Source organism: Tenrec ecaudatus, chromosome 16, assembly GCF_050624435.1.
Source record: "Tenrec ecaudatus isolate mTenEca1 chromosome 16, mTenEca1.hap1, whole genome shotgun sequence".
Taxonomy (NCBI): Eukaryota; Metazoa; Chordata; class Mammalia; order Afrosoricida; family Tenrecidae; genus Tenrec; species Tenrec ecaudatus.
In genome coordinates, this window is record NC_134545.1 from 81,345,636 (window position 1) to 81,358,903 (window position 13,268).

General features: G+C 49.2%; 1 protein-coding gene across 1 annotated transcript in view; it reads right to left on the reverse strand.

The window, feature by feature from the left end:
* The window catches only part of PIK3AP1 (phosphoinositide-3-kinase adaptor protein 1), a 146,976-nt gene extending 134,150 nt beyond the window's left edge, over positions 1-12,826 (reverse strand). The window contains 4 exon segments of the mRNA XM_075533450.1: positions 11,940-12,004; positions 12,006-12,156; positions 12,159-12,307; positions 12,822-12,826. Of these exon segments, the coding sequence (XP_075389565.1) occupies positions 11,940-12,004; positions 12,006-12,156; positions 12,159-12,307; positions 12,822-12,826 (370 nt within the window).
* Positions 12,827-13,268: the final 442 nt, after the last annotated feature.

Consider the following 13,268-nt stretch of genomic DNA (forward strand, 5'->3'; position numbering starts at 1 on the left):
ATGTAAGTGGTAGTCAGGTGGAATTAAAGCTCCGGTCTACACAACAGGGGGTCCCTCTCCCTCCCCCACCTCGTTAAGACCCAGGCTTGCTTCTTCCTTCAGTAAGTGCAACTGGTCAGGACAGAGTAAAAAGACTCAGAGTAGCATTGAGATGAAAGGGGCTTTTGAGGATCACTTGACCTACACTCTTCGATTACAAATAAAAGAAACACCTTGTAAGGAGATTAAGGGGCTTGCTTAAATTTACACTCTGCAAATGAGCAGCACCACCAGGGCTGAAACGCCAACTGTTCCTCCACTCCCGGGCAGTTCTTTTTCCAATCCCAGCACGAGGTCTGATGAGAATCGGTAACAGTTATCTTCCAATCATCCAAGTTTAAGGAAACGTGGCCCTTAAGGTAACAGTTACCAGCGTTTGGGTCTTTATCGCTCCACGAATTCACCAAACCATTCTCTGCGAGATCGGAAGCATGCACGCAGAAGTCTCCAGGCCACAACACAATGCAAGAAGGTTGCTTCCTTCTACTCGGCGGCACAGACAGTTGGTCAGTTTGTGAAGCTTGGGCCTCTGGGAGGCCGTGGACTGCGGCCATGATAAACGAGCTCTCGTGTTTCAGAACTGATCAGAGGCAGGGCTGGGGCGAGCGCTGGAAGTTCGAAGCTCTGGAAAAAGTCCACAGAAAGAATCTTCTCTCCTGCCCCCACCCTTCACCGTATTTGACGTGAAAAGCAAAACAAACACTGCACTGTGAAAGGAAACCCAAGACAGTTCTGCTTTCCCCAAGATATTACTTTAAAAAAAAAGCATACATAATGAGTTGTAGTGGGGTCCTCAAGAGACGTGCCCCCGTACATATCAGACTGTGGACTAAGGGTCTCTGCTGTTCTGATGAAAGTCAGGGTTGCAAAGTGTGATCATGCAGGATGAGGGTGAGTTCTAAACCAATCCAATCACGAGTGTCCTTAAAGAGACAGAGACAGGAGGGCTGAGGAGACAACAACAGAGACTGGGAGTTGGTAGCCCCACGTCAAGGGACGCCAAGGCTGCCACCACCAGAAGCTAGGTGGGATATGTGGATGGGGTGGGTTCTCCCTCGGTTGCCTCCAGAGGGAACCAACTCTGACAGCACCCTGCTTGGGGACCTCTGGCCTCCAGAACTGTGGCAGAATAAAGTTCTATTGTTTTTAAGAAGCCAAACAAGAAGTTAAAAATATATGTATTTGGAATTTCATTCTTGGACGCCCCGCTTTCTTGGGGCCAAATCTAAAAGAAAACTCAACAAGGTTGATAGAAAACCATGCTGATCTGCCTCGGGCGCTTTAAAGAGAAGGTGTGTCCATTTTGAAGGAAGTCATTATGAGAAGGCAAGATGAAACTGGAAGGGAAAAAATCCTACAATTCACAACCGTGCCAAAGGTGTGCGGAGAACTCAATTCTCTGCTTGACCTATCTCCTCAGTTATGAATAAAATGCTCCTGTTCTAGAAATATGTCTCCTGACCCCAGCATTGAAGAGGGTCAAGAGCAAACGTTCCACGTGTCAACGTTGTGGCCTTCCATATAATAATATCCTGGCTAATTGGATTTCTTTTTTCTTCCTGCTTGCAACATTATTTTTGTACCTCAATTGAAAAATAATTTCAGGCTGACAGGAAATTGCCAGATCTACATAGCTAAGGAGCCTTACGGTGAGAACAGCAGAGTTAAGGTATCAGGACAGGCGGCCTCCAACTGCGGCCCGCGGGCCACATGCGGCCCGCCGAGGACATTTATCCGGCCCGCCGGGTGTTTTCACCCTGTTTGTTTTTTAACTTCAAAATAAGATATGTGCAGTGTGCATAGGAATTTGTCCATAGCTTTTTTTTAACTACAGCCCAGCCCTCCAACAGGTCTGAGGGACAGTGAATTGGCCCCCAGTTTACAAAGTTTGAGGAGACTGTATTAGAAGATAATTACCTTCTTTTCCAAAGAGGCAAATGTTTTTTGAATGTGAAGTGTTATCGCAGAAGAGTGTTCATGAACGTGACCCATCAAGTAGAAAGTATTAAGGAATTTAAGTTGCAGCATAATCCTAAGAATGCCATGTGCTCCGAATTCGGAGAAAAGTGCAAAAGTAAGACACAGTAGCCACCATCAGACACTCCAAATATACCAACATATTTGGTCGTCAACAGTCCGGGCAAACGGCCAGCAGGGTAAGATCTCAAGGGGGCAAGCCTGTGGCCTTCTGCATCAGCGCTGAAGAAACCACAGGGGATGTTTCTCAACAGGGCTGACCAGCGATGGTCAGGAAGTGCAGGAGCGGAAAGGTGGCAATTTCTTGGAGCAGAGAAAACACTTCTTAAAGGTCTTTGACAAACCTCAGAAGGTTAGGAAAGAAGAGGAATGAAAATAGGAAACTGGGAAGAAGCAGCAAATGCGGCGGCTTGGCATGAGGGGATTGGCAGGGATGCGCTGAAGCAAACTGCTTGAAATGTTGACCGAAAGACTGGACGAGCTGCTCTGTAAGCCATCGCCTAACTAACTATCAAAAGCTATAAAATAAAGATCACGGGACATTTTTCAGGAACAACAATTTATAAAGCATCCCGACAGCCCTTTTGCTTCTCCTTCCAACTCCCTGAAATAGTTATATACCAATATCCTCACGGAACTCAAACCCATTGACATCAAGTCAAGTCCAACTTCATGACAACCCTATAGGTCAGAGTGGAACGGCCCCATAGGATTTCCAGGACTGTGGATCTTTGTGGAAGGGGCCGGCCACATCATTCTCCCATGAGGGGGGGGGGGTTGAGCTGCTAGTCTTTCGGTGAGTAACCTGGCACCACCAGGGCTCCTTCGTCCAGGTATGCCAAAATCTCTAGTCAGTCTTTACATTTGATGGTCAGGAGCTAGTGGTTAAGCACTTGGCTGCTGGAGGGAGGGCTACCAGTTCAAACCCACGGAATATTCCACAGGGAAAAGAGGGGGCCTGTTGGTTTGCAAGGAGATCTGCAGAAATGACAAGAGAGCAGTGACAGTCTCTCTCGTGGTCAATGCACAGCATATTTTTCAGATCGTTAGGCAGCCCATGCACAAAGAAGGGCCTTGAAGCCCTACGTGATCTGCACTGACATCACACTGTCCCGGAGACCATTTGACCATGAGCAGCTGAGTCCACCGTTAGGTGAGGAGGCAGTGGCCCAGAGACAAAATGACAAGGTCCTTAGTCACGGAGGGTCTGAGCACTTGTTTCACCATGGAGGCTATCTCACCATTTCCTGTTCCTCTCAAATGAACATCACAGTACCAGCTGTCCACTGAAGACCCTGAATCATCAGAGAAAGTCTACATAGATACGTGTCCTACGGGCGGGCCCAGGTCAGTCTCTCTGCTAAGTGTCTCCCATGCATGCTCCCATTTGGCTCTAAGGATAACCCTGGAAAGTATAAGCCACCTTATAGACAGAGGCATGGGCACTCTAAGTGACCAGCTGCTGCCCGGTATCACACAGTACTGGGACATGAATCAGGTCCGCCTGATTCCAAAGCCCATATTGTTAATGTTTTTTATTCATTGGGATTAATACTTATCTCTAATCGTTCCACAGTTCAATCACATCCAGCAGAATTATACATTTGCTACCACAATCAGTTTCCAAACAATTTTTTTTTCTATACGGACTCCTGACATCATCACCCTTTCACCCTGCTTCCCCCTCTAATCCCTCCTCCCCGAACCCTCAGTCCACTTGCTGACTCTGTAGGTTCATCAGTCCTGTTCTTCATACCCTGAAAAATGCAAAAACATGTACCACAGCTTCAAGACGGTGCCCCCCCCCCCAATGGCATAACACTCCAGAGATATCCTCTAATGTACACAACAAAAGAGAACAACCCCCCAATACTTAAGATTTTGGAAACCAGATCAGGTCTAGCATGCATCGTGGGCAGAATCTGTTGACAAGTTTTACCACTTCAAGTCAAGCTTCTGCCTTTGACCTTCTATACTCAACTTACCGATGCGCTCCACTGCCCTCCTTTCCCTCACTTGGGGATACAGGGAGTTCGCTGGAGGTTTATTTCCTGAATGGCGCCACCAGTGAATCCTGGGCGCCCAATGTCATCCACAGCCTTCGGTAAACCAGATTCCCAGACTTAAAGCTCGGATATCAACCCCTCCCTTCAACTTCACATGATATGCTTCACAGTCCTCGGTGACTGATGATGGTGTGCTTCTTCCATGTCGACTTAGTTGACATCTCACATAAATGGCTGCTAGTTCAGAGACAAGCTTTAAGACCCCAGGAGCTATTTTATCTGATAGCCATTTACCATCTAATTTCTTCACTACATTTTGCTATAGCACCCTGCTCCTCTGCGTTCCCTTCATGGAGGCTGGTATGGAGCAGGGCCATGATGTAATTATTCATAAGTTGGAACTGGGATTTAGTGAGCCCCCAAACTATTCCTGGACCTATATTTGTTTGTGTCTTTCCGTTTCTTCTTACTTGGGAATTAACCCAATGTCATGTCAACACATCGTTCAATCTCGTCAAGCAGATCTGTTCCACTGCTTCCATAATCAGTTCCCAAACATCCTATTTCTTCCTGAGAACCTTGACATATTGCCCCACCCGCCTCCCCTGCACTCCCTCTCCGACCCCCTGTTCTACTTGCTATTCCTATAGGTTCATCAATCCTGGGTTCCATTTACTGAAAAACAAACATTTATTTCACAACTTCAAGAGGGTAATCCCCCACTCTACAGCACCTCTGAGATATACCCTGGTATGAACAAACAAAAAAGCCAATACATCAGAACGATCATCACAGGTCTGCCATAATAAGACGTATCTTTTTTTAATAATACATATCTTAATACAACATGCAGGGCATTGCTGTAGCAAGACCTTATTTGTCCGCCTACCAACAGCTCTCCAAAATTGGTACAGCCATCTTCTGCTTCCTCAGACACCTTGTATTTTCAGGCTTAAGCTAAATCCTATTTAAAAATTCAAGGAAATGCAGAATCTAGTTTTAAAAGCATCATAAAAACCCATATAGTGGTTTTTGTTGTTGTTTTATTTTCTTTTGTTGCTTTGTTTTGCTCTGTCTTGTTTTTAATGTCTCTGCATTTCTATCTAGTTAAGATAGGCAGGATAAACAATCCGGAGGAGAAAACAACGGGATCGACAGTTGGGGTGGGGGGCATGGGAAATGGGGAGACAGGGGAAAGTGGGTGTTAACAAACCCAGGGACAAGGGAACAACAAGTGATCTAAAATCAATGGTGAGGAAGGTGTAGGAGGCTTGGTAGGGCTTGATCAAGGGCAATGTAGCTGAGAGGAATTACTGAAACCCAAATGAAGGCTGAACATGATAGTGGGACAAGAGGAAAGTAAAAGGAAATAGAGGAAAGAAGAGGGAAGCAAAGGGCATGTATAGAGGTCTAAATACAGACATGTACATATGTAAATATATTTATATATGAGAATGGGGAGCTAGATCAATGTGCATATATTTATAGGCTTAGTACTAAGGTAGGAGATGGACATTGGGCCTCTATTCAAGTACCCCCTCAATGCAAGAACACTTTGTTCTATTAACCTGGCATTCCATGATGCTCATCTTCCTGACATGATCACTGAACACAAAGTGGGTGCATAAGCAAATGTGAAGAAAGCTGATGGTGCCTGGCTATCAAAAGATATAATGTCTGGGGTCTTAAAGGCTTGAAGATAAACAAGTGGCCACCTAGCTGAAAACAACAAAGCCCACATGGAAGGACACGAGCCTGTGTGATCATGAGGTGTCAATAGGATCAGGTATCCTACATCAAAGACCCAGAACAAAAAATCTTATCATTGTGAATGAGGGGGAGAGCAGAGTGGTGACCCAAACTCCATTTGTAGGCAACTGGACAGCCCCTTACAGAAGGGTCTCCGTCAGGGTGCAGTATAGCACCAAGGAAACATACAACTTTCCTCTAGTTCTTTAATGCTTCCTTCCCCCCACCCCACTATCATGACCCCAATTCTACCTTACAAATCTGGCTAGACCAGAGCATGTACACTGGTACAGATAAGAGCTGGAAACATAGGGAATCCAAGATGGATAAACCCCTCAGGACCAATAATGAGAGTAGCCAGACCAGGAGGGAAAGGGAAAGGTGGGGGGAGAAAGGAGAAACTGATAATAATGATCTACCTATAACCCCCTCCCTGGGGGACAGACAACAGAAAAGTGGGTGAAGGGAGACTTTGGTCAATGTAATACATGAAAACATAATAATAATTTATACATTACCAAGGGTTCATAAGGGAAGGAGGGTAGGGGCAGGAAGGAAAAAAATGAGAAGCTGATACCAAGGGCTCAAGCAGAAAGCAAATGTTTTGAGAATGATGATGGCAACAAATGTACAAATGTGCTGGACACAATGGATGGATGTCTGGATTGTGATAAGAGTTATACAAGCCCACATAAAATGATTTTAAAAAAATAAAGAACCCATATAGTGCCCTTGGCTTCCAGCAGCATTCTCTTATAAAATAAACCAGTGCTCACTGGCGAAATGGCTAATTCTTGGACAAAACAAAAGACTTAGCCATTGAGTCAATTCCAACTCAAGGCAAGCCCAATTGTTAGACGGGTACTGTCCATGCCAAGCAGATCCTCAGCCCTTTCTTCGACGGGGCAAGTGAGGGAGCTTGCTTCCCTCTAGCACTTGAGAAGGAAGTGGTAACGCTCAGGGCAGTTACTACCATAACCTATTGGTCACCAGCTTGTGGTGTAACTTCGGAACCATATGCAAATTCGGCCTTAATGTAAATGTGGACAATGAGCTCTGCCTTCTTCCCGAATTCTTCTGTCTTGATGAGACTGAAAGCAGAGGAAGTTGTACAGAAAAAGTCCAACGTGGAAGTTAAAGTCCCTCCACTTAATGCTGGGTAACAGCCGAGGGCTGTTTTGCCGGCAAATCCCCACTTACGGGGCTGTCCCTTGCTTCCACAAGTCCCTTCCTCTAGGACATGTCTCCGTGGGAGCCAAATCACTTCTCTCATTTTGTTGTGTTTACTAAGAGAAACTGAATACCTGGGCCAAGTGAAAACCCATCTTTTTCCTTGGAGGACCTCAAGAACAGAAGAGGAGCCCCGGGGTGTCGTGGTGCCACGCTGGGCTGCGATCTACAATCGCCAAAACTCCAGGGGAGAGAGAGTCGGCTCTCTACTCCCAGAGCCAGTGACAGTCTCGGAAACCCACAGGAGGTCACTGTGAGTCGGCACTGACTCGATGGCAGTGAGTTGGTTTGGAAAGAACAGAAGGTTTGAAGCACGGGCAAAGGACTGAGCAACCAGAGAAAGGAGCTGGCTAGTGGCATCAGAGTGACAGTAGGAAACTCCGTGACTGAAAGAAAGGTTCTTACGGGGGGAAAACCCAACAACCCAGAATCCATCTATAAAAGGAACAGAGGAAACGTTCCAAGGAGCTTCTCTAACCAGCCGGCCCAAACCTTCCTTTAATCTGTAGTGACTCTGGCAGCCACGCATCCGAGGGGGCACACATGACGGAGTCTGGGCATGTGTTTGAAGGGGGAGGTGAGAGAGGGAACGTGACTGGGACAGGGAGAGAGCTGGTAATGATTTGTGTGAGAAGCTACCTATCCCTGACGGGGTTCAGGTGTAGAAGCACTGACACTGAGGGACCTGAAGGATTCAATGGAAGTTAATATCAGTTAAAAAGTTAATCGAGCACTATTGTTCTATACGTCCTAGATGGGTAGAAGAAGCTGAAGACCAGGGAGCCCTTGGAAAGAGGGGACAGCTGTGACCAGGTCTGTGGGCTTTCTTTCAACGTCTAGAGGACGACAGATGCAAAAGGGAGGCCTGGGTTCTAGCGTCTGCCCAGTCACAGCCATGGTGGTCTCGCTGTCTCTCTCTCATGTGTATACAAGACTCCATCAGGGTCACAGAGAATATTCCAGAAGAGGCCGATGTAATTTCAATTCAAGGCTCTCTCAAAAACAGGAAGCCAAGATCCTTCTCCAGTGTAACTGGCAAACAAAACTTCTGAAAAATAAAAGGCTGATGCTTACCCTCCGGTGGAAGGGATTTCAGCAACACCACATGAGTCAGCATTGAAAAAGGAATGAAGTTGTGCGTGAAACTTTAACACATCGTGCTCTGTGAAAGGCACCCCTCGTTCATGAAAGACCGCACACTGTACGGCTCCATCCATCAGAAAGCCTGTAATAGGGAAATCTACGGAAACGAAAACCAGGTCAGTGGCAGCTCAGGACTGATGGGCGAGGGGAAAATGAAGAAGTGACAACTTAAAAGCAAGGAGTTTCTTTTTGAGATGGTGACAATGGGGTGACACACACCTGACCCGCAGGAAGGTGAGAAACCATTGAATGGCACCCTTTCACAGTGAATTGTGGGGTGAGGGAAGTACCCACCTTAAAGTGGTTGTGGAGGAGACCACCACACAGAAGGGTGGTCTGGGGATGACTCCTGAGCATCTTGGCAAGAAGAGTCACTCTTGCCGCTGTGACATGCACCCATGGGTGCATGTACCTCCAGACCTCAGGGGGCCCCAGGGGCCTCCGAGATCCAATTCCCCCATGCCAGCACCTGAAACGGTGTCTCGCCACAGAGAATGCTGACAACAAGAGGGCCTGACATTCTAACCGCCACAGATGTCTACAGAAGCCACGACAGAACCCAAAAATAGCCCCAGTCTTCCCACTGAGCTAGCGACCACATCTGAACAGGAGCACACGTCCTAGCCCCGTTGGTCATGTCCACTGGATCAACGTGTGAGACCCTGGACAAGGTGGTCACCTCTGCTTCCTCTGCTCCAAGGTGCTCCTGATTTCTCCAGACTCACTCAGAAGGACAGGGCCTATTCCCAGTCATGGAAGGAGGGGGAATCTTAACTGATTCACCCTCTGACCTTATCTACTTCACCCCACTCATTCATCTCCACCGGACACTCTGGCCAGCTCACTGGTCCCTGAAACCCACCCACGCAAACACCCAGGATCCTCTGCCTGGAACCCTTGTCCCTCACAGACCTCCTTTCCTCTCCTTTGCACATCTCTCCTTAAATGTTGCCAACGGCACAAGCCCTCACTGGCCACCTGACCCTGGCCTCCTGTTTCCCCCCCTCATTTCTCAGACCACGTACTCTCCTGGCTCCATGCCACCGATGGCTCCATGCAAACGTGACTTTCCACCGGTTTTGTTTACCCAATGTTGGCAAATATCCTAGAGAAATCAGAGCCGTGACGCAATAGATCGATGCACGCCTATGCTCACTGCAACACTAGTCATAACAGCAAATGATGAAAACAACAACCTAAGTGCCCATGGGGTGAGGGATGCATCGATCAGTTTGGGTGCATCCACACCACAGAACATTGCTCCATGTTAAGAACAATGAGGGGCCGGTGAAACACCTCATAACGTCCATGGACCTGCAGCAGGAGGGCACTGTGCTGAGTGAAATGAGTCCGTCCCAAAAGACAAATATTTCATGAGACCACTCCTTTTAAAAGGCAAGAAAAGAGTATCCAAAAAGAAAAGGTTTTCACCCTATAAGAAGCATCCTTTGATGAAGCCCATGGTTGGGAGAATAATGGAGGGAGGGGAAGTCGCTGGCTAGAAGGTCTGACTTCAGTGGCAGGGAGGCAACACACAGTGGGGGGTGGGGGGCTTCCATGAAACATGATGGAAGAAGGGGCAGGCCAATGGCAGGTGTGCAAGAGTTCAAGGACACAGAGGCAAGAACTATTGCAGGTTCTGTAACACAATCCCACAATAGTGGGGATGGATCGACACTAGATGCTTGGGTAGACACACAGGCTAAACAGGTATGGGATGGATGGTGGGAGTAAGCCCACAAATCCATAGATATTTGACAGAGGGTCTTCGTCCCTGGATATTTACATATCCATGAGTGGGGGGGAACACACAGGGGGCAAAGTTTTGAAAACTTCTTAGACAGAACCAAACACCTTCCACGGGAATCAGGACCACAGTCTGAGGGGACACCAACAGGCATAACATAACCCACAAAGATAATGGTCTACATCCCACTTTGGTGAGCAGCAATTGGGGTCTTCAAAGCTCACGAGCAGCTAGATAAAGCCCAACTATTGGTCTCTCCCCGTCCGGAGGGAAGAAGAGTGGTGAACACAGAACGACCTACAGAAACATTTAGCCCAGTGGAGCGTGAACCAGGCCGACACCCATCTCCTCAACCCTGACACCAGGAGAACTAGATGGTGCCTGGCTTATCAGCAATTGCTCAGAAAAGGCCCACATGAGAAGGTCCTACAAAAAGTAGGAAATACAAACAAAATCCCAAGATCATACAAGGGACCAAGCTTGCTGATTGAATAGACAGGTGGACCCCCTTAGAACATGACCCTTAGTCACCTCGTTAGCATAACCAACTATTTGAGATCAAAAGGACGCGGCACTGAGGGTGAAGACAGGAGGGTGGAAACAGGCAACACTCAGAGGAAGGGGCTAAGTGATGGTCCACTGAGGAAGTTGCCACAGAGGAGTGGAAACAAAATGTGCAATGTAAAACTAGTGATGATCTGCAGGAAAATAATAATCATGTATCATTTAGCAAGGAGTCACCAGAGTGAGAAGTTGGGGGAGGGAAGGGAAAAAAGAGGAGCTGATACCACGGGCTCAAGTAAAAAGAAAATGTTTTGAAAAGGATGATGGCAACATATGTACCAATATGCTTGATACAATGGATGCATGGCTTGTTATAAGAGCTTTAAAAGCCCCCAATAAAATGATTTATTTAAAAAAATAGTAATCTGCTCTTTACACCTTCACCTAATGCACAATAAGTTTTATTTTTAATTTTAAAAAAGAAGCCCCTTTTATGAACAAAGTAACTCTCTCTATATAGAACTGTCCCTTAGGATTCCCAAGGCTTGAAGTCTTTATTGAGGGAGACGGACTTTGGCATCTTTTGCCCATCGAGTCAACTGCTGGGTTCATCAGCAGTCAGATGCTTTACCCATTGCACAAGTAGGCTCCTTAAGTACTCATTAACTCACCACCAGTCAATTCCGACACAGGCACCTGACAGGTCAAAGTCGACCTGCCCCTGGGTCTCGGAGACTATAAATGTTTGCCTTTGGGGTTCGAACTGCTAATCTTGTGGTAGGCTCCTGCTAAGTAAGTGCTCCTCGAGTGCTTCTCAGTATCATTCTCCTTTGCTTGGCCCTGGACCTCAGTGAATACGCGACTCGCCAGCTGAATGTCCCCATGGCCAGGAAGCTATTCAAGACTAACCAGAAAATGTCCCTGGCACCATTCCATCCGTCCACTTCCCAGCGGCGTCCAACTCTCCCCATTCCCCTCGAGCTCAAGTTCACTGCCATCGAGTCAATTCCAACTCATGGCGACCCTGCCGGGCAGGGTAGAGCTGCTCCGTGTGTTTCTTCACAGAAGTAGAAAGCCCCGTCCCGTCTCTTTCTCGCGTGGTTTCGAACTGCTGGCCTGGACTGCTATCAGCCCAATTTGGAGCCACTACCCCACCTGGGCTAGCCCAGAGTTGTGCAGAGAGCCCCGGGAAGCGCGCTCCTGGGTTTCCTCACAAAGTGCTGGTCCCAGAGACTCGGGCTGGGATGGGCAGGCTCAGGGGAGCATGGGAAGGCCAGTGTGCGCGTCCCCTGGTTGGTCTGGGGGGGCCCCCTCGATGCCTTTCCGCCAGATCGTCGCCCCGCCGCCTCCGGAGAGCGCAGCGCTGGAGGATCGACGGGAGCCGCCTACCCACGCTCGGCCAGGGGGAGAAGGGGGACTGGGCGGGCGGGCGGCGAGGAAGGGTCGCGCCCCCAGCCGGGAGCGGGGAAGGGAGAGGCGCAAAGTGAGCGCCCAGAAACGGGGGCGCAGAGCCGGGCGCTGGGGCGCGCGGGCGGAGGACCCACCTGAGGCCGCCATGCCGCGCGGGCGCAGCTCACATCCCCGGCTCGCGACGTGCCCGGTGCGGGGCCGGCGGCGTCCGTCCGTCCGTCCGTCCGTCCGTCCGTCCGTGCGCCCGGCTCGGCGCTGTATCAGCCGCCGCTCTGGCGCTTCCTCCCGCGGGGCCGCGGGCTCCGGCCCCGAGGGCGTGTCCTCAGGGCCCGCCCCGCCTGCGGGGCTCGGCCGCGGCACCTGCACGCGCAGCCGTTGGGGAGGGGAAGTGAGAGCCCCACGCGGGCCCCTCTCCCCGCACGGGCCCGGCCCCGCCGTGCGCCCCGCTCCTAGGGAAGCCCCGGCGACCCGTCCACCGCCAAGCGGGCAGCCCGAGGAGAGGCTTGGGAGAAGGGGGGTCAGAGGGGGGGGGAGGTTGAACTGCCCAGCCTTTGTGACTTGCGGGGGTGGGGGTAGAGGGGGTGTCGAAGCACCAGCTGGCCAGGCCACCTCTTTGCCCCCTAGGGCTTTGTTCCTTTGCCCCCTAGGGCTTTGTTCCTGGCTGCTGCCCCGACAGGAAAGGGGAGGGGGCAGGAAGGGGAAGGGGAGGAAGGCTGGCCAGCTGGTGCTCATATGGAGTGGGGGGAGGGGGGACTCATACCATGGAGTCCCCTCCAGTGACTTTTCTGCTACTCCTCGGACTTGGTCTCTCGTGTGCACGTTAATTAGAATCTAATAAAAATATAGAATTATTTTTAAACTTTTATTGGCACATAATCCACATATCACACAATCCAATGGTTCAATCATATCAAGAAGACTTGTACAGTCATTGGATAATATAATTCTTATTCCATTTATTGTGTCACTCCTGGCCGGCCAGTCTTAAAGACCTTACACACATTCTTGCATCGCACCTCATAGTAACTCTTAGCAGTACGGTCTGACCGGCCTTCATGTTAGAGCAGAAGAAATAAAATGAATATCTTGTTTAGACGTCCAAAAGGAAGTCTTAGGCTGAGGTTCAGTACCAGGCAGGAGTTGACTAGGCCTGTCTGATTCTGGAGGCCAAGCTTTAGAATGTGCGATCACCTGACCCTTCCTGACTGCCCCCTCCTATGTATCTGCATAGTGTGAGCGCTTGGGGTCCTCAACAACCCCAAGATGGGTCCAGAAGGCAGAGGTACGGGAGAGACGTGTGGAAGCAAATGGCCTGGAAGTCAGAACGGAAAGACCAGAGATGAGGCCCAGTGTCAGCTCCCATTGCTGCTTAAGCAGATCGCAAGCATCTCGGGGACTTCAGAGGCCACATCTTAGTTTTCTTCCAATTCTGTCATTCAGGGGAAACACAGTTCTCACGAGAC